Source organism: Schistocerca piceifrons, chromosome 5, assembly GCF_021461385.2.
Source record: "Schistocerca piceifrons isolate TAMUIC-IGC-003096 chromosome 5, iqSchPice1.1, whole genome shotgun sequence".
In the NCBI taxonomy this organism is placed as follows: Eukaryota; Metazoa; Arthropoda; class Insecta; order Orthoptera; family Acrididae; genus Schistocerca; species Schistocerca piceifrons.
The window spans coordinates 333967829-333989484 of record NC_060142.1 but is presented as its reverse complement, the minus strand read 5'-3'; the positions used below and the strand labels follow the sequence as shown (position 1 = coordinate 333989484).

General features: G+C 40.2%; 1 protein-coding gene across 4 annotated transcripts in view; it reads right to left on the bottom strand.

Annotated features, from left to right (window-relative positions):
- Positions 1-21656, bottom strand: part of LOC124799319 (E3 SUMO-protein ligase PIAS3) — a 290452-nt gene that overhangs the window by 135625 nt on the left and 133171 nt on the right. For all 4 annotated transcript variants that reach the window (XM_047262906.1, XM_047262908.1, XM_047262907.1 and 1 more), the window contains 2 exons: positions 19778-19902; positions 19593-19694 (listed from right to left, as the gene is read on the bottom strand). In XM_047262906.1, the coding sequence (XP_047118862.1) occupies positions 19593-19694; positions 19778-19902 (227 nt within the window). The remainder of the gene's footprint in view (positions 1-19592; positions 19695-19777; positions 19903-21656) is intronic.

The window sequence follows — 21656 nt, the reverse complement described above, 5'->3', positions numbered from 1 at the left end:
TAGGTAAACCCTTTGTGGGAGAACCTGTTATTAAATGTGTTGCTTGGACGGAACAACCTACTGTTGATTACCAACTTAATCAAACAATAGTTTCTAAGAACTTGGTTGAAAGGGCACAACAACGAGTAAGTAGACATAACGAGGAAGCTATCAAACCTGAACACAAGGTCGATGACCTAGTTCTCGTAAAACAGCATCTTCAGAGCTCTGACCTGAAGGAGGAGACACAAATGAAGGACCTTACTGAGTACAAGCAGTAATACATCCTAAAGCCTTGCTTTTAGTAGACCCTATTACAGGATCAGAAAAAGGAAAATATAATGTAAAAGACATAAAGTTGTATATCCTCCAGGGTCGTTAACGTTCTGTGTTAACGGGTAGAGTGACGACCGTCAGATCCCAAGTTGTTTTCAGTGTTTCTTCTGTGCTATTTTTGCCTGCACCGAATTCCCTTCAAATCTTAAACTATCCTGTAATATATTCTTGAATTCTTATCCTATCGTATTATCCACCTTTAGAGAAACATATCCATGTGGAAGTGTGGTAACATCACCTGATGCCGGTCTTTGATTTGGTGTTACACGTGTGTATGCTGCAATATCTTTCATCACTCTAAAATCATTTCTCAATTCATCAGGAAGTCCAGCCAAGAAGCACAACTCGGGTATGAGACATATAAGCTGTTCAGGTTTCTCTTGGTTCTGCATCCTTTTCTTTACTTGGCTGACAAGCAATGGGTGCTGCATGTCATTGATATCAAGGCCATACTGCTTCTTGTAGTAATAGCAATAAGTGATCGTACCACTATTGGTTGCCTCAAATGTGTCACATGGGCTTCTGTTTCACACTATGTCATCAACTCGATAAATTTTGCTGCAATATCAAGTCAGGACTGAAACTGGTTTCATAATATGCTCATTAAAAGCAGTTGGATTCTGATTTGATATATCTGCAACTACATCCAGAACAGTCTGTGTTCTCAGTACTCTGTTGTTAGAGGAGCATGCCCGACCAGTATTTAAGTCGCCTTCACGCTCCACTCTAGTCAGCAGTGGTCTCAATTGTAATGCCTAGCCAGCCAGTCTTTCCCGTAATCCACATATAGTTAGGTCTATTTTTGCCTAACCAGCGTATAGTTAGGTCTTAATTTTGTCCAAGCTATTCTTTGAAAGTAATTTCTTATCCAGCTGGTCTATGCAAACCTGGGTGCAGATTAATAAACTGCAAAGAACATTACCGTATCTACTCGAATCTAAGCCGCACTTTTTTTCTGGTTTTTGTAATCAAAAAAACCGCCTGCGGCTTAGAATCGAGTGCAAAGTAAGCGGAAGTTCTGAAAAATGTTGGTAGGTGCCACCACAACAAACTTCTGCCGTCGAATATATGTAGCGCTATACAGGCATGCTTTGCAGGCACAAAGATAAATACTGCCGCCAAAACCTCTGCATCAGTAAATAAATTTAAAAAAGGTGGAAGACGAGTGTTTTCTCTGCCCCGAGTTTCGACCACCGCATTTTTCATACATTATCCAACGTAGTAAATACAAATTCCGTATTGTTCATCTTCGAATGTAGCAGCATTTCAATGTACTACGAAAATCCGACTGGAAAGACTGTTTGGGATGTTTATCAATATGGCCAACTCCACGTTCTGAATTTTTTCCAACCTGTGAGAAGAGATCGTTGCTAACAGGAATTTTATGAATTGTGAATCACATGCACCATAAGAATAATACGAATATAAACATTTTGCCATGTATTCTTTCGTGTTTGCTGCTATCTCATTTAAATCCTGTCTGCCTAATAAACTACGAAACTAGAGAGACAACAGCAAATGCGGAATAATATACATATGTCATGTTTATATTCGTATTATTCTTATGCCTAATAGCGACACAGTCAGAAATGAAGCACGGCAATTGACTAGATTTTTAAATCTACGATGACTAATTCCTGTGCAGAATGTAATGTACTGAAGAGGCGTCTGCAAAGATTTTCAAACGGAGAAAAATTTTCGCTAAACTCTAGTTCAGAACATCATCTATCATACGCAGTCTATTATTTGGTTCTTGTTGATCATTATCAAAGAAAGCAGCAGTGTAAGTAACAACAAATAGCAGTCTCTTGCCATTGTATTGCTAATGAGAAGATTCCTCTTTTAAGCCATGGTTGCGCGCACAACAGCAAGCCATGCCGCGAGCAGCGACAGGCCGTTAACACTCATTAACAGAATACGGTAAACAATGCATGACACAGTACAATAATACATTTTCAGCTTAGAGTGACGTAAACACCTATAACATAGAGAACGGCACTTATCAGATCAAAGAAAAATAAGCAATCAATTCAAACCAGACGAAGCACATGAAAAAGGAAGGGTACCCATATAAATACGGACGGAGCGCCTGTCGCATAGCAATACCTACCTGGTAAAGCTTAACTGCTAAGCTTACGAGTCGAACCAAACTACTGTAGCTGTATTGTCATTCATTCGACCTAAATTGTGTCTCATATTACAATGGACCAACTTTGTTTCGATTTCGAGGTGTGGCCTAAAACTTTTATTTCCCCCTTGAATTTCGAGTCTCAAATTTCAGGTGCGGCTTAGATTCGGGAAAATTTTTTTTCCCTTGATTTCAAGTCTCATTTTTCACGTGCGGCTTAGATTTGAATAAATACAGTAGATTAACAGAAAATGGGATTTTGTTTGAATCAGTACACAATTGTGATAACATGACACATAATTTTACCTTTATGAGATGTGATGTGTAGGGGAGGGTGTATATTAGTTTTTGGAAGGGGTGGGTAGCATAAGTACAAACATGGATAACACAGAAAACAAACACACACACACCACACCTTCCAAACGACCCTTGCAAACAAGTGTGACTGATTCTTCACCATTTGCCGTCCCATAGGGTTTGCCAAGATTTTTTTTTTTCTGGGTGTGCATGATTGATGTTTATCGTGGGAAGATAGGAGCTGCATCAGATGAGCAGCACAGACAAGTGTTTGCTGCAAGTGCCACAGACGCTGTAGGAGAGGACACGGAGTGATTAAATGCTACTCTTTGCTGTGTTAGTGAATGTGATTGTTGTACAGACGTTTAACTTACTTCATATCTTAGCTCTGAACGAAACAAGACGCAGGGGATGTCTATTATCTGGTTGTTAAAACCAGGCAATTGTGATTATGTTTAACTGTATCTAACGGGTGCTGTTGTAGTTGACTTACAAGAATCGGTATGTTTATGTGAAACTTGTGGAGATGGAAATATACCTAAACTGAACTGAAAGTAAGAGGTTACCGAATTATTTCTGGTGACCAAGAGAGTATTTGTTAGTTCCTCTAACCAGCATTATTTCTTTGGAGAAGAAGTTGCGGAGATCGACGCAGCCAGATACCCAGAGAAGAGGATCGGCTAAAAGTTTCAAGTAAGCCAACTGCAGTAAGAGAAGTGTGAAGTTCGCAATGCAGCTCTGCACCACTTCTCTTGTCGCCGAAACCGCCAGAAATGCAGTTGTAGAGATCCAACAAAATTCTGTAAAATATCAATTTAATAATGCAGTCTAGGTATAATTTTTTTTGTTAAATCTAAAAAATTCAGGGTAGTAAACAACCCAACAGTAACAATAGTACACACCAAGTGCCACTAACTGTGTTGAGCAGTGGCCAAGAGTAAGTGAAACTGAAGTAGTAAGTTACTAAGAGACAAGGGATCGGCTACTTCCAGTCGACAGTATTAAACTAAAGGAGCAAATTACTACAAGAGCAAATTTTTCATTTACTTCTGAAGCAAATTTATTTACTCTGTTAACTTTTGGAGAGAATAATCAAAGAGTACATTCCTATGTTAGTAATTTAAGAATGAGACCAAAATTTACTCCTACGCGGTAGTAAGAGTGAAGTTAGATAGTAAAATGTGTTTTCTGGTTTCTGCGTTTTATAATATCAAATTCTATGTATTTCCTGGACAACAAAAAATATATGGAGATGGAGGAAGATGCAGACATCACAGAATGATGGTTTTAATGGAGAAAAAAGAACCATCTGCGATGTATACAGATGATGATTTCAAAGTGCAGTTTGGGTTTCTTAAGGAATCTTATAAGCTGCTTCTTGGTACGTTGGAGCCGCTACTGAAGCATGCTTTATCTCCTATAGTGCATTTGAAATTAGCTGAGGCTTTTGACATTTGGCTCACAGGAATGGATGTGACACTGTTGCCCACGTAACTCCAAAGGCAAGCTGGCTTTCCCTACCACGCAGCCTGCAGTTCAGTTGTAAAATCGCTTCTGTTGCCACGCTGTGAATAAACAGTACCAAGTGGTGTCACATGTTAGATTCATATCTGCATTCATCAGCTCTCATTGTAAAGTGGTATTTTCTGGCATTGAGGTGTTCTGTAGCTGTCAGGTATTATGAACAAGTGTTCTGTGTTGGTGTTGGATTAATGACAACAGTGCAGAACGTCTGAACACAAGGTTTGCATTAAACGTTGTCATCTAAGGACACATTCACTGGCTGTGAGGATAATGTTCTGTTGCAAAATATTACTCCGAATTCGACAACCGTAATGGATAATGCACATACCACTCTGTTTTGACGGATAAAGCAGATATTTTGCTCTTAGTAGAAAGAAATGATCCATTGGATAAAGTTGAACGTAGCATGTGTAAGTCAGAGTTAATGGAACTTACAATGCTGTACAAGCCAAACACTCCACACTAACAGGTCGACAAGCTAAATAACACTAAAGGGTATACACTTTAATCAGGATTCCTCCAAATCATGCTTATTTAAATCCGACAACTCTATGTGGGGCTAGGTGAAAACTAATGCGGCACAAACCAACAAGAAATTTACGCTCCATGAAGTTGAAATGCTGACAAAAGAAGCCATTGCAAATGTTATACCACAGGACTGGTATCACAGCAAGAAGGCAGTTGAAGAAAGGGATTCATGAAGGACTGTGCCAAGTTTTGAGGTTACAAGTAACTTCTCTTGTCACAGCAAAGTGTCACCAACATTCTAGTGCAGTAGAAAAATAAATGGCGACAGAATCCTGAAATAGTATAATATTAGACTAGCAATTGAAGGCAATACAGGTCAACAGTTTATGAAGAAGCCCATTTACAGAATAAAAATTAACATGTAACATCTTCACTTATATTGTTGCAAAACCCACAGCAATTCTCGTTTCGCCAGCTATTGCTGTTCCTTAAAAATTACATTATCTCACTGAAAAAATCTGTGGTTCCTTGAATATCGCGCCAGATGTGGAAGTCTCACATATTAATCGCATGGCAAATACTCTCCTCTTTGCATTCTATCAAAAATCTTGTTTCGGTATCTGAGACCATTTATAACATATAAGGGATTTGTGAACATTTCATTTTGGCTTTTTCACTGGCACTTGCGTTTATGACAGCGCTCTTTAGGTACATTCTATTTTCTTGAGAATGGAGACACACAGTGATATTCTTCCAAGTTTTTTGACATAACAAGCACCAAAAACAAATTCATAGCAACACTTATTTTTCATTGCAAACTTTAAGGATTTCTTGCAGTACTTTATATAATAAGGAAATATCACAACTATGGGCCACTGCCAATATGATAGGCAGTTCATCATGAAGCTGTCAAAACAAGCTACAAGATCTGCGAGAATTATTTATTAGCGAGCAGTTTTAAAGAAACTGTTTGAGAAAGAGCACAGTTTGGCCAGCTTGCTCAGCTTGCTGTTCATGCAGGCGAGTGAGCCTGGCAAGTTCCGTGCTGAGTAGGCCAGGTGTTATCACCTGCTGATGCGCTCAGAATACACTGGCAACTACACTTTCCTCCACAGAGCTGTAAAAGTTGCAACTAATTTTAAACACACTGTAGGCTGCAAATTCTTCGTGGATTGCGAATCTTTCGCACTGGTACTATCAGGGCACCTCATTAACATCCATCGTACTACTGCTGGAAGAGCTATTAACAGTGTGATAAACGGTTTAATTGCCTTAAAGCCACTGTATGCATCCGTGCCATAGAACACAGAAGATATATCAAGTAACAAAAAGGAATTCTACCGAACTGGTGGATTCTCATATGTCACAGGGGCCACTGATTGTGTAGATAGACCCATACTTTGTCCTGCAGCACAAGCAAAAATACGTGGAAATCACAAGAATTTCTTCTCTATCAATACAAAATCAGCTACGATGCCAATGTGAAGATTCTGAATGTGGTAAGCTGTTGGCCAAGTTCCACACATGGTGCACACATTTGGGGCAATAGTAGAATTGTTGCTGACTTTGAAAATGGACAATATGATGGATTGCTTGTTGGATATACTGGACGTGATCTCTCCAAATATCTTATGATTTGTGTTTCGTGACCCCACAGAGGAGCCAAAGGGCACTACAATAGACCCCATATTGCTACCAGATGTATCATAAAATGCACATTCGTTCTTTAGAACATACCGTATTTACTCGAACCTAAGCCACACCTGAAAAATAAGATTCGAACTCAAGGAAAAAAAATTTTCCCGAACCTAAGCCGCACCTGAAATTTGAGACTCGAAATTCAAGGGGAGAGAAAAGTTTTAGGCCGCACCAACAAATCGAAACAAAGTTGGTCCATTGTAATATGAGACACAATTTAGGTCGAATGAATGACAATACAGCTACAGTAGGTTCGAGTCTTAAGCTTAGCAATTAAGCTTTACTAGGTAGCCACTGCTATGCGCCACACTCTCCGTCCGTATTTATACGGGTACTTTTCCTTTTTCACGTGCTTCATCTGGTTTGAATTGATTGCTTATTTTGCTTTGATCTGGTAAGTGCCGATCTCTTTGTTATAGGTGTTTACGTCACTCTAAGCGGAAAATGCATTACTGTACCGTGTCATGAGCTGTTTGTCGCATTCTGATAATGAGTGTTTACGGCCTGCCCCGCTCGCGGCATGGCTTGCTTTTGTGCGCACTACCGCCGCTTACAATAAAAAAAAGAGAGGAATCATCTCATTAGCAAAACAATGGCAAGAGATTGCTATTTGTTGTTACTTAAACTGCTGCTTTCTTTGATAATGATCAACAAGAACCAAATAATAGACTGCTTACGATAGAAGATGTTCTGAACGAGAGTTTAGGGAAAATTTTTCTCTGTTTGAAAATCTTTGCAGGCACCTCTTTAGTACATTACATTCTGCACAGAAATTAGAGTCATCTTAGATTTAAAAATCTAGTCAATTGCCGTGCTTCATTTCTGACTGTATCACTATTAGGCATAAGAATAATACGAATATAAACATGACATGATATATATATTCTTCCGCATTTGCTGCTGTCTCACCCTAGTTTCGTAGTTTATTAGGCAGACAGGATTTAAATGAGATAGCAGCAAACACAAAAGAATACATGGCAAAATGTTTATATACGTATCATTCTTATGGCAAAGAGAATACTGCATGTGATTCACAATTCATAAAAGTTCCTATTAGCAACCATCTCTTCTCACAGGTGAAAAAATTCAGAACGTAGAGTCGGCCATATTGACAAACATCCCAAACAGTCTTGCCAGTCGGATTTTTGTAGTACATTGAAATGCTGCTACATTCGAAGATGAACAATACGGAATCTGTATTTACTTCGTTGGATAGTATAAAACACAGTGGTCGAAACTCGGGGCGGAAAAGAACGGTCGTCTTCCACCCCTTTTTTTTTAAATTTATTTACTGACGCAGAGGTTTTGGCACCAGTATTTATCTTTGTGCCTGCAAAGCATGCCTGTGCAGCGCTACATATATTCGATGGCAGAAGTTAGTTGTTGTGGCACCTACCAACTTTTTCAGAACTTCCCCTTACTTTGCACTCGATTCTAAGCCGCAGGCGGTTTTTTGGATTACAAAAACCGGAAAAAAAAGCGGCTTCGATTCAAGTAAATACGGTACCTAATATTCCAGAAGAAAGAAGTTAATGTAAAGACTTTGCATTCTTAAACAGATAAATAAGGCACTGGATTGTCACTATTGCATTGAAATATGACCCTTTTTTATTTGTGTATAATTTTATAGTTTGCTGCGCAAAGGGTCTCAGTTTCACTGGTTGCCGGCTTGTGAAACCGTGTTTTCCATTCTTAAGATCACAGTGCAGTCTGTGTGCTCTGCTTAGTGACTTACCAACCAGGCTTCCACTTGGTACTTGCGACTGATACTTCTCAGCACTGGTTGGAGGTGGTACTGGCTCATAGATATCCCGATTGCTCTGGGTGACCTGTTGCTTTTGCCTCAAAGAAGCTGGCTCCTGCTCTAACTAGGTACTCTCAGATAGAAAAGGAAGCTTTTTCCAATGTATATGCCGTGCAGAAATTCCATGGTTTTCTCTATGGTACTGAATTCCATCTGGTCGCCAATCACGAATCACTCGTTTCCTTATTCAGTCCTTCTGCTTCATTACCAGATAAAGCGGCACACTGCATTCAACGTTGGGCTCTTTTCCTTTCACACTACAACCATGAGATTTATTTCTGCCCTACGACTGAACATGCAAATGCAGATGCTTTGTCCCGCCTGCCGGCCAATCCAGACCCAGGATTTGATCAAGAGGAATTGCTTTGTTTCCACATTGATGTCACCACGGAGCAGACAGTTAATGGATTTCCTGTAACTAGCACATGGACCGCAAAGGCTGTAGCTTCAGATCTCATTTTGATGAGGGTAATAACATGGTTGGCCGAATTCACCACCTTCTTGTGCATCCAACCCCTCCTGTAATTATTACATCTTTTGACACTGATTCTCTATTGTGGATTGTGCTCTCCTTTTAGACACAGATCACAAGACCCCTCAGGTAATGATCCCTTCTGCGCTTCGTTTGGAGATTCTCCATTTATTACAGCCAGATCACTGGGGTGTATCGTTCACAAAAGTGTTGGCCTGCCAATACGTGTTTTGGCTCGGCTTGGACTGTGACGTTACCCACCTAGCTGCCTCCTGTTCACTGTGTATGCCATACCAAGCAATAATTTGTAGCATAAATGAGCCAACATTATATTCCTGTCAAAAGTGATGCAATAATAATAATGTCTGCTTGTCATCAATATTTTCTGAGAAGAAATGAAACACATGTTAGCAGTGTGCAGCAATGTATTACTTTTTCAATAAAAAGGCATTATTATTCGAGTTACACCTAAAGTAGTAAACAGAAATTAAGTTCTCCAACAGTTACTAACAGAGTATATCACTATGGCAGTAATTTACTACTGCAGTTCAGACTAAAGAAGTAGGACTTACTACAACAGAAATTTATAATAGTTTGGTGATCGCCACCAAAAGTCCATCATGGCACTGATCCCAAAATGCCTCATTACTCATAGTCCCCTGATGTATATTCACTCTAATACAGGGTGAACAGCTGTGTAGCATGCTGTTACCTCTGGGATTAGTAGTAGGCATTACTCATGACGAACAAGAAGAGCTGCAGCAGAATGATAAGGAGCAATTCACAAGCTTAAATATATGGACTAGGAACCGGGCTGGCTTCTATATCCACTGTTGCCATGCTAATCCTCTCTTAATGAATTGTATCAATGAATCCAACAAAACAATCATCTACTTGAGCCATAAACTGTGCATCCATAGCCGTACCTTGTGGGTCTGGGTCAACTGTGTTCGCTCTCGTCTTGCGACTGATGCACTCTGATATTCATCTGTGACAGCTAAAAAGGTCTCTCACTAAAAGTGAAGCTCAGAAAACTCACAGCTTTTCAGATGTCTTCTGTTTTGAAAACACGCAAGTTAAAAACACCATGAGTTACTCCAATTGCTTAGCCATCAGCTGCTAACTGATTAAACGTCATTGCAAGGCACTGTCGTATTTGAGTCTCTCTCTCTCAAACAGAGTATCACCAGGTAGTATCTAAAAAAAACTAGACCAGAATCTCCACATAAAGATGTGTAAGTATTCCCAGAAGGCCCAATTGTACAGCTATCCAAGGGTATTATGCCTGTATATATTGCTATAAGCCCTTTGAAGATCAAAGAATGTGTGTATGAGTAGGGACATAAATTTCATGTAAATGATAACATAAATAATATTGCAAAATAAGTGGTTTTATGAAATTTTTCAAAATTAAGCATTTTCCTCTTTTCCAGTACAAACATGTTATACATCAGAGCAGCAATTTATTAGTAAATTGCTGTGATTACTAATAATCGCCAAGAGTTAACTTATGTTGAAATTAATTTTTGTAAAATTTTATTTATTAGTCTCATGGATTCTTCAATCGTGACAACTATGCAGTCTAGTGTCTTTCCTACTAAGTTTGCGAGTTCTGCACTTTGATAGCTGATGGACAATGATTGTTCTTTCCTGGATTCAAAGTAAGGTCCAGCACTGACACCATTCATGGGTTAGGAAAGTCTCCAATTAGTTAGCTAGCCAGGCTCAGCATTTGCTGTGACACGCAATGTTCCACCGCCATGCAGCAAGGAAGTTGTCGAAGCGTGTCACAATGATTGGTGGCACTCATCAGCCCCAGTTCGGGAATCCTGGGCGTGTCAAATATGTAGCACGATAATGCTCTCTGACGTATTGATCCAATGAGTATTTCTTGACATTTGTTGTCATTAAGAGAAGAATTAAGTTAATAACAAGCAGAAAATGTGATTGATTGGCAAACATAGTTGTCAAGGAAATCAAATTTAATGGTCCATAAAATAAATTAACAATTATCATAAAGTTACTTCTTGTGTAAGGGTGTTAATTTGAACAGCATCTACACTGTTCTAAAAATAAATAAAAAGCAGCACTTGGCAACTATAAATAAGACACGGAGCCATGTGTCTGCTCATTGCTTTACTTTTTGAGCTGAAGCGCTTTGATGTCAATCAGGACAGAAGACTGATAAATATTTGCATCAGAATAAATTTAACACAATGTTGTGGAAAGTAAAGAGGAAGTAGATGTAGATAAGTTGGCAGATGTGATGCTGCAAGAAGAACTAGACAGCACACTGGAAGACCTAAGTTGAGAGAAGGCCCCTAAGGCAGACTACATTAGCGCAGAACTATTGAGATCCTTGGGGCAGCCAGCCATGACAAAACTATTTCCCCTGGCGTGCAAGATATATGACACATGAAACACCCTCAGACTTCAAGAAGAATTGAATAATTACAAATTCAAAGATGGAAGGTGTTAAAAGTGTGATTATTGTCAAACCATAAGATTACAATGTCATGGTTGTAAAATACCAACTTGAATAACTTGAATTATTTACAGATGAATGCAAAAACTGTTAGAAGCCAACCTCAGGGAAGATCAGTTCAGATTCTGGAGAAACATACTAATGCTAATGCTATGACTTATCTTAGAAGATACGACTTAAGAAAATCAAAACTACATTTCTAGCATTACAGGAAGCTTTTAACAGTTTTGACTGGAACACACTTTGAAATTCTCGAGGTAGCAGGGATAAAATGCAGGAACCAAAAAGTTACCTACAACTTTTACAGAAGCCAGACTGTAGTTGTAAGAGAGTATGACAAGCAGTAAAGGAAACCAAGGAGAAACTTGGAAAGGCATTTACAATTGAGAGAGTATAAATAATAACACAAAGGTTCGCGGATGACACTGTAATTCTGTCAGAGATGCAACACAATTGTCAAGAGCAATTTAAAAGAACGAACACTGTCTTGAAATGACATTATATGATGAACAACAACAAAGGAAAATCAAGGGTAGCAGAATATAGTTTAATTAAATCAAGCTAAGCAGATGGAATTATATTAAGGAATGAGACATGAAAGAAGTAATTGGCTTTGGATAATTGGGCAACGTAGAGGGGACATAAAATGAAGAATGGTCTACAGTAACAAAAGTGTGACACTGAATATAAATTGAACTGTTCAGTAATCTTTGCTGAAGGTGTTCATCAGGTATGTAGTATTGTGTGATAGTGAAACAAAGATTATAACTGGACAGAAAAGAAGAGAACAGAAGCTTTTGAAACTAAAGGAGTCCTGAGTCAGGATGGACAGAAAATAAATTTGTGATATCTTGACTAAAGAAAGCAACTGGTTAATAGGAATCATTCAGAGGCATAAAGGAATTGACAATTTGGTAATGGGAGGAAGTGCAGTTGTAAAAACTGTAAAGGGAGCCCAAGGCTTGACTACAGTAAGGAGATAACAGGTGTACACGGGGTAGACTAGCAGGGAGGACTGCAACAAAATAGTATCCGTGTTGAAGAAGAAGAAGACAGGAAATGGTTCTTCTGTGAAGTACATTTAAGTGTACACCCAATTATATACACTGTGCAGTGTGTGCTACTTTTGAGTAAAAGAAAATGATAGTGAAGACATAGAGTTGTACGCAGGCACAACAGGAAGACTACTGGCTTTCGGCCAGAACTCTGGCTGCTGATGCCAGACTGCAAGCAACTGCACATGATGGGAGAAACAATCTGGGTGGCTGGTGTAAGGAGAAGGCTATCAGGGGAAGGGATAGCAGGCTAGTGGTGGGGGATGGTCAACTGCTGCTTGTGGGAGCATACAAGGATGAGGTGGAGCGGGTAGGATAGATAGGTGCAACCAGGAGGCTAGACAGAGGGTAGATGGAGGGGGGCGAGGGCAAGCAGAAAAAGAGGAAAGTAAAAAGATTGTGGGTGCAGCTGTGGAATAGAAGGTTGTGTAGTGCTGAAGTGGGAACAGGGAAGGGGTAGAATAGAAGGCTGTGTAGTGCTGAAGTGGGAACAGGGAAGGGGTAGAATAGAAGGCTGTGTAGTGCTGAAGTGGGAACAGGGAAGGGGTAGAATAGAAGGCTGTGTAGCGCTGAAGTGGGAACAGGGAAGGGGTAGAATAGAAGGCTGTGTAGCGCTGAAGTGGGAACAGGGAAGGGGTAGAATAGAAGGCTGTGTAGCGCTGAAGTGGGAACAGGGAAGGGCTAGTCGGGTGAAGGACAATGACTAATAAATGTTGAGGCCAGGAAGGTTACAGCAACGTAGGATATATTGTAGAGAGGAGTAGGTGTTGGTGGGAGGGTGTATGGGACAGGTTTTGCATCTACATCTATTATAGGGATATGAGCCATGAGGCAAGCGATTGGGAAAGGGATTGTTTACGGATGGATGAGGATATTGTGTAGGTTTGATGGCTGGCAAAATATCAATGTGGGAGGTGTGTGAAGGATAGTGGGTAGGACACTCCTGATTTCAGGGCATGACAAGAGGTATTCAATACTCTGGCAGAGAATGTGATTCAGTTGCTCTAGTCCTGGGTAGTACTGAGTCATGAGGGAAATGCTCCTCTGTGACCACAGTGTGACTTTGGAAGGTGGGGGGTGACTGAAGAGATAAGGCATGTTTCTGCACAGTCTGTGGAGGCCTTAGTGAGACCACTGATATATTTTGAGAGGGACTGCTCATCATTACAGATGCAATGGTCATGTGTGGCTAGCCTGTTTGGAAGGGACTTCCTGGTATGGAATGGATGGCAGCTGTCGAAGTGGAGGTATTGCTGGTGGGTCTTATGTTTGATATGGAGATATGGAGGGAGGTAGTGATGTAGCCATCTCTGAGGTGGAGGTCAGCATTAAGAAATATGACTTGGGTTGAGATTCTGGAGGAACGTGAATAGGGTGTCCTCACCCTTAATCCAAATCATGAACATTGCATCAATGGACCTGAACCAGATGGGGGGTTTGGGATTCTGGATGGTTAGGAAGGATTTCTCTAGATCAGTGGATCTCAAACTTTTTTACACGCCCCCCCCCCCCCCCCTTCACTAGGAAAAATAGTACCAGCCCCCCAGCCTATTGTTATTAATAAAAATAGTCATATTTTATATTTTCCCTTATTATGTTTACCAAACTGGATTTAAAAGGATTTTACACAGCAGAAACAAAAAATAACATAACTTATTGTAACAAAAATATGGAACAATTTTTTTTAATCTTTAGCATGTTTTCATTTATTCAAGAACGTTATTTACAATTCAGCAAACAAGAACCACAAGAGCAATAAAAATTTAAATTAAAAACTTCAGTGTGATGGATGAGCTTACTTTTTAGAACAAAGTTACTCAAGACATGGAGGAACAGCAGCAAGAGCCACTCAAATTTCTTTGTTTACATTTAGCTTCGAACGGTAGTTTGACTTCATAGTTAACAAAGCTGAAAATCCAGTCTTGCACAAGTATGTTGTTGCAAAAGGAATCAGGATCTTCACTGCATTGTGGCTAAGTGCTGTGAAGTCCTCACTAATACATATTCATAACTCCAACAAAGGCACTTCATTAAATTTACTTTTCAGTAAAGTGTCAAGTGGATTTGATAAGCTGTTCTTGTTCTTCTATATTTAGAAATGATGGTCCAGGAGCATTTATGAATGTATTTTTAATCCAATTAAATTTATCAAAATCATTGCTGAAATATTTCTCAAAGTAAACTTCTAATGTTGCAAGATGATGAAGAAAGCAAGCTTTTATAGCCATTTGAAGTATTGGATTATCTGTATCCTCTAACAGTGACACTATTGTAGGGAGCATATCTAGTATGTCACTCTCCATTCTGTTTTGCCACAGCTCCTATTTCTTTATGAACTCCTTTACCTTTTCGTTCCAAGATAGCAGTTGCCCGATTACCTTGAAGTGAAGTGTTAAGAATATTTAGTTTCTCACGCTGTTTTAAATCAAAAATCTCTGTTGTTGGAACAGTCTGCCAAAGAGTGACTCTATCCTTTAAAAAACAGAATACCTCATTCCTCAGTTGAAATATTCTTTTCAATACTTCACCCCTTGAAAGCCATCGAGCATTACTAAAAAAGAGCAACTAGCGTGTTCATCACCCATCTCCTGATATAGCACTTTAAAAAGCCCTGAATTTATAGATTTTGCCTTAATAACATCAACGTTTGCAGAACTTCATGAAAGGGTGGACTAAGTTCTTTAGTGGCCAGAGCCTCCTGATGTATCACGCAGTGGGTCCATACAGCATCAGCAGCTACAGCTTTAACTTTCGCTTGCAATCCACCATGAATTCCAGACATTGAGCGAGCTCCATCTGTGCATACTCCAATGCATCTATTCCATCAAATACCATTTTGATTGAGAAAAGTATTGAGCATGTCACAAAAGCTTTCAGCTATAGCTGTTTTCAGTATTGTCTCACAGAAAACAAATTCCTCTTGGATGTTAAATCCATCAACAAAACTAACGAAAGCAACCAAATAAGCATCTTTATGACTGTCAGTTGCTTCGTCCACTTGAAGTGCAAAATATTTGTTGCACAATTTGTCGATTAACTGCTTGAGTAAATCATCAGAAATGTCAAATTCTTCTATGCACTGTGTCATTAGACAGGAATACTTTTCAACTGCTGAGCAAATGAGTTGCCGAACATTGTTGATCCTACATCAATCGCTGCTGGTAAAACCAGAGTTTCTGCAACCGTGTGTGGTTTCTTGCATTTAGCAATTCTATGAGAAATCTGGCAAGAGGATAAAAGGGCCTTAAGACATCACATTCGTCATTCTAGTAAAGTTCTTCTGGGTAGATGATAAAACATTTAGTTTCCTGACAAATAAATCTCTTGGATTTCCCATTAATTCAGGATGTTTGGTTTCAAGATATCTCTCCAACTTGTTAGGTTTCATGCTATCACCAGCTAAAATTGTTAAACAAACTACACACTGTGGACGTTCTTCACCACTGATCGTAGCTTTTGTGAAGCCTAGCAATAAAGAATGCAGTGAAGAATGCTGAAGATTAGATGGATGGATCACATAACTAATGAGGAGGTATTGAATAGAATTGGGGAGAAGAGGAGTTTGTGGCGCAACTTGACTAGAAGAACGGGTTGGTTGGTAGGACATGTTCTGAGGCAGCATGGGATCACAAGTTTGGCATTGGAGGGCAGTGTGGAGGGTAAAAATCGTAGAGGGAGACCAAGAGATGACTACACTAAGCAGATTCAGAAGGATTTAGGTTGCAGTAAGTATTGGGAGATGAAGCGTGCACAGGATAGAGTAGCATGGAGAGCTGCATCAAACCAGTCTCAGGACTGAAGACCACAACAACAACAACTACAGCAATAAATGGTTCTCATCGTGCGTCATCGTTTTTGTCTTCAGAGTATCTCCTTCACTCTGCCAGTTGACGGACCACTGCTGTCTTGATGTTCGTCACTAATCAGGAATTGCTTCATACTGCAGTTAAGTCTTCCTCACAAAGTCTATAATTATAAGACTATAATTTAGTCATCACTATGAGGATGCATTGAGATACACAAGTCAAACCTTGCACTGCACGGGATAGTTACAGGAACAGTAATGGTGCAGGCGTCAAAGGATATTCTGCTGACTATCAAAGGAAGCAATGTCACCTAGGGAACAAAGCCTACTCAGCTCATGTGTAGGCTTTGTTCCTAGGTGGCATTGAAGGAAGTCGCGCAGCTCAACCAATCATTTCAAACAATGCTGAAAATGTGACAGCGGTGTCATTGTCGTCGACCACATCTGGCATTAACACTGATGCCAGGGGAAATTCAAACCAGATCAGTGGCATGTCGTTTGTTCGAGAAAAGATAAACCTAATTGTTTGTTAATAAGAATACACTTTTTTCTCTAACATAACACACCCCACTTGAATACCATTCCTCCCCCCGCCCCCCTCCTTGGGGTCACGTCCCACAATTTGAGAACCTCTGCTATAGATGGCCCATGTGTAGGTTGGCATAGGACGGTACTACGTGGGTGCCCATTGCCATATCCCAGATTTGTTTCTAGCTGATGCCTTCAAAGGAGAAGTAATTGTGGGTGATGATGTAGTTCGTCACGATGACCAAGAAGGTGCTTGCAGGTTTGGATTCCGTTGGGGATTGGGAAAGGTAGTGTTCAATAGTGGCTAGGCCGTGGGCATTAGGGATGTTAGTGTAATGGGAAGTAGCATCAGCAGTGACTAGCAGGACACTGTGTGGTAAAAGAAACAGGAACTGTGAGGAGTTAGTGGAAGAAATGGTTGGTATCTTCTATACTGGAGGGTAGGTTGCAGGTGATAGGCTACATGTGTTTGTCTACAAGCAGAGATATTTTCAGTGGGGGCAGGTTTATACACTTTAGGAAGCATGTAGAAGGCAGGAGTGTGCGTAGTGGTAGGGGAGAGGAGATAGATAGGCTCTGGGGAGAGGTGTATAGGAACATAAAGGAAAAGCCCCAACACTCTATGATAAACACTAGCGCAGCCACTGTAACTGTCGGCAAAGACATATTTTGCTACGCCGGCAGGCGAAAGACAAATGATGGAAACTCTTTTTTGTGACAATTATTAGAAAGACTCTGTCATTAGTTCTCGTGACGAGAAGACGTTTCTTGTGATAAGTGTGTAGTAGACAATGTATTATCTGAATAATATTTTTTATGAAAATATGAAGTATGAGGATTCTTATTAGCGCAAAACCACAAGAGTTTTCTTTTTCCCTCTGCGCATGTCATGTCACTAGCTGCCTGCATCTGAAGAGGAAGTCCGATTAAGAATCAATATTATACACATGGTCAAGAATGATAACTAATTATACAGGACTCCATGTAAGTTAAAAGTGAAAGACATTGTATTCCCGTAAAAATCGATAAGGAATCAAAATCATAAAAGTCGGAAAAAATCAATTTGTTTAATTAATTACATTATATATTTTTTAAATACAAATTTGCACAGAGGTTCTGGGATGAGCCTAAGGATTTAAGGAGAGACTATACATCCTGCTGGATTTCTGGAGTGGGGTCACAGTGGAAGAGTTTATAAGTGGATAAATCTCATAGCTGGCAGGACTTGGTTGCATCTGTAGTGACGTGCAATCTCTATTTAAGTATACCAAGGGTTTCACTGAGTCCTTCACAGACCACAATTACCCTCCCAACCTTGTACAGAAACATATCTTCTGTGCCTTATCTCTCCAGCCACCCACCACCTCCCGAAGTCCCACCATCGGCCACACAGGAGCATTCGCCTCATGACTCCGTACACCTCATGACTGAAGCAACTAAATCACATCCTCCACCAGTGTTTCAACTACCTCTCATCATGCCCTGAAATAAGGAATGTCCAGAATGTCCTACCCACTATCCTCCCCACTCCTCCCACAGTGGTACTCTGCCACCACTGAATCCACACAATATCCTTGTCCATCCCTATATATCTCTGCTTCCAACCATTCCCTCATGGCTCTTATCCCTGTAATAGACCTAGATGCAAGACCTGTTCCATAAATCCTCCATCCCCCCACCAACTCCAATCTGGTCACAACCGTCCCCTTTCCCATCACAGGTAGGACTACCTGTGAAACTCGACGTGTCAAGCTAAGTTGTAGCCACTGTGCTGCATTCTACATGGGCATTACAACCAACAGGAAGTCCGTCCACCTTAATGGCCACCGACAAACTACAGCCAAGAAACAGCTGGACCACCCAGTTGCAGAGCAAGCTGCCCAATACAATGTTCTTCATTTTAATGACTGCTTTACTGCCGGTGTCATCTGAATCCCTCCCACCGACACCAGCTTTTCTGAACTGCGCAGGTGTGAACACTCCCTGCAACATATCCTTTGTTCGTGTAACCCTCCTGGCCTCACCCTTAGTTATTGTCCTTCACCCCTCTACCCTCTTCTCTGTTGCCCCCTCCAGCACTAAACCAACTTCTATTCCACAAGCGCACACACAGTCTTCTTAGGTCTTCCCTTTACCGAACCCCCCCCCCTTCCTGCCGTCCATCTGACCTCCCAACTGCACCTGCTGCCCTACCCTCTCTTCACTTCGTCCCCGTATGCTCCCACAAATAGCATTTGACTGTGTCCCAGCCTTACCCTGCTATCCCTCTCCCTCACTGCCTACTCCTTACTTCCACCATCCAAATTGCTTCTCCCATCATGCACATTTGTTTGCAGTCTGGCATTGGCAGTCAGAGACGGACATCAAGAGAGTGTGAGCTGCATTTGTGTGTGTGTGTGTGTGTGTGTGTGTGTGTGTGTGTGTGTGTGTGTTTCTATTTCAGAAGAGGGCCTTCTGGCGAAAAGCTTACCTGTTTAGTAGTCTTTTTGTTGTGTGTACAATTTAACATCTCCACTATATGGCGAATAGCAATCTATGCTTTTCGTAATATGTCGTTATTCCAGCCAGGACTTTCCATTGTTTAAACGAAATGTTACATTACCCAACTGCATGGTGGCTACATTTATTTTTAGCAACTCAATTTTTGATACCAGTATATATATGCATTCACTCAGAACCATTGCCCTGCACATATTGGACATTAGTCTGGGAGAGATATGTGGAAGATCTGTAAATACCTTGTCACCATTTGCATAAAGTGAACGAGCATGATAAGAGACTTCATCAACCATACTTTTCAACTTCTTTTTCAGATGTACTGTTGAGGTTTCTCAAGTAGAGGAAATAGCAAAGTACTGCACTTAGTTAACAAATCTTTGATGGGAAAAAAAGACCTTTTTTTTAGAATTAATTTACTGATAATCTCAAATTTTTTTCCTTTTCTCTACCATTCATTTTTGTAATGTATAAATAGCTTTTAAAACTTATTTCCTTTTTTTTTTTTTGTACTTACAGGCAAGGGACACATTCGTCCATTCACCTTCACAGAAAGTCCTGGAGGGAAGAAGTCATCCTGTTCACAAGAGGTTTCTAACAAACAGAACCTCATCTGAACCTGAAACAATGGAGGCACTGAAGTTTTGAAAGACATGAAAAGAGTGAAGTTATTTAACTGAAGAAACAGCTAACGATAAATACCTGAATAACATAGTCGACTTTTGTGTTGGGGCGAACATCTCTGTAAGTTGCAACATCAGTAGCTTGTTGTGGTGTGAGATGGAAAACGTAATTATTTTCCTGTAACCTTTGTGAACCTTGAGGAACTGGAAAGAAAAAAAACATTCAATGTAATAAACGTAAACGAACAGAAAATGTAACTGAAGCATTACCAAACACTGTTTCTGTTCACAACAAAATTCATAATCCATTATGCTGGGAAACTCAGCACATACTCTTGTACCAAGATCATCTTGACAGCCACTAAATTGAATGCCTTGGATCAATCACACTGTTTCACTGATACATTTTTTTTTTCTTTCGATACAACTTTGAAAGCTGAACATACAGAAATTTTAGTCATACACAGTCTTATCTTTATTGGCAATACAGTGACAGAAGGAAACTAGAATTTTATCTAATTATCGCAACACAAGTATTTCAAATATCAACCAACCTCTTTGAAAACCTGTAAGCTTCTGCGGCAGTCAGTTGTAACAGTGAAATGCCAGCTAACTCTAAAAGGATTTCAAATAAAACTCTGCCTTTCTATATTAACCCGACGTTTAAATTACCAAAAATAGCCTACAGCTTGAGGAAATATTTCTTCTGGCATTTTCTTCAAGTTCTGCAACAATGATCTGCAGGGTGTAATGTCAAACATTATCTTTGGTGTGACATCATAAGCGAGTGACTGTGTGTGAGATCGCTCTCTAAGTTTTTCATATATTTTTAGGTTTCAGATACATATTTTAACGGGTTTTGTGATAATATTTACTATATAAGTGACGTATTAGCGGTTTCTTCATTCACCTCTGCCTTTCTTGTGTTGTGACCTGATATTTGTGAGTGTTTCGTATCGAGCAACTTAACCTCTTGCCTGTGTTACATTCCACGCTGACCAGTTGCAGCTGAAGCGGCGCATCGAAAGCTAAGTACTAATTAATTGTTTGTGTATAGTGGTTTACTTAGGAACTTTAGTAGTCTTCAACCGGTGTTCTTGGTGTTTTCTGGTGAAATAATTTCAGAAGAACCTTTTGGGAACTGTTTTCAGCTTCGTTACTGTGTCATTAGACGTTTGATTCTCTTTCTGTATTAGTCTTTTGTTATATTCACATTTGTTGTTTATTAATACTGTTAATAATAGTAGTTACTTCCTTTGTAGAGTAAGTTTGTGATTATTGTAGTCAGGTTTTTAACATCTTCTTATTGTAGTAGCGGAACTTAGAAAAAGTAAAATTTTACCATGAGTGAGAAGTGTGGGCTTTGCCGTAGGTTCGTGAGTAGTGGATTGCAGTGTGAGACTTGTTCGAAGTATTTTCACTGGGGGGGCGGGGGGGGGGGGGGGGGGGGGGGGGGGGGAATGCAGTGGGGAAGCCAGTGGGCATTCTGGTGAGAGTCTCTCCTTGAACTGCAGGTTATGTAGCAAGAGTAAGTTAATAGAGGAACAGGAGCGTAAGATCTGTGCCCTTCAGGTGCAGTTAAAAAACGCACAGGAGGAGCTAGATAGGATAAGGAGGGAGAAGGGGGTTGGGCAATGGGAGCTGGCTGTTAGCAAGAGATCTGCTAGGAGAAGAAGATTTTCAGATAGTTTGACTATTGGTGTTTACAATAGATATGACCAACTGTCAGAGTCTAGTGGAGAGGAATCTCTAGTAGTTGTAGATATAGGAAGTATGCAGCAGACCTCAGTAGTTACTGTGCCTAGAACAGTTGCAAAGTCTAAGAGGAAGAAGAAGGTTCTGTTGTTAGGTAGTTCTCATGGCAGAGGTGTAGGCCAGCAGTTGCAGGAAGTGCTGGGGAGTGAGTACCAGGTCACCAGCATTGTGAAGCCTAATGCAGGGTTGGCTCAGGTGACTGT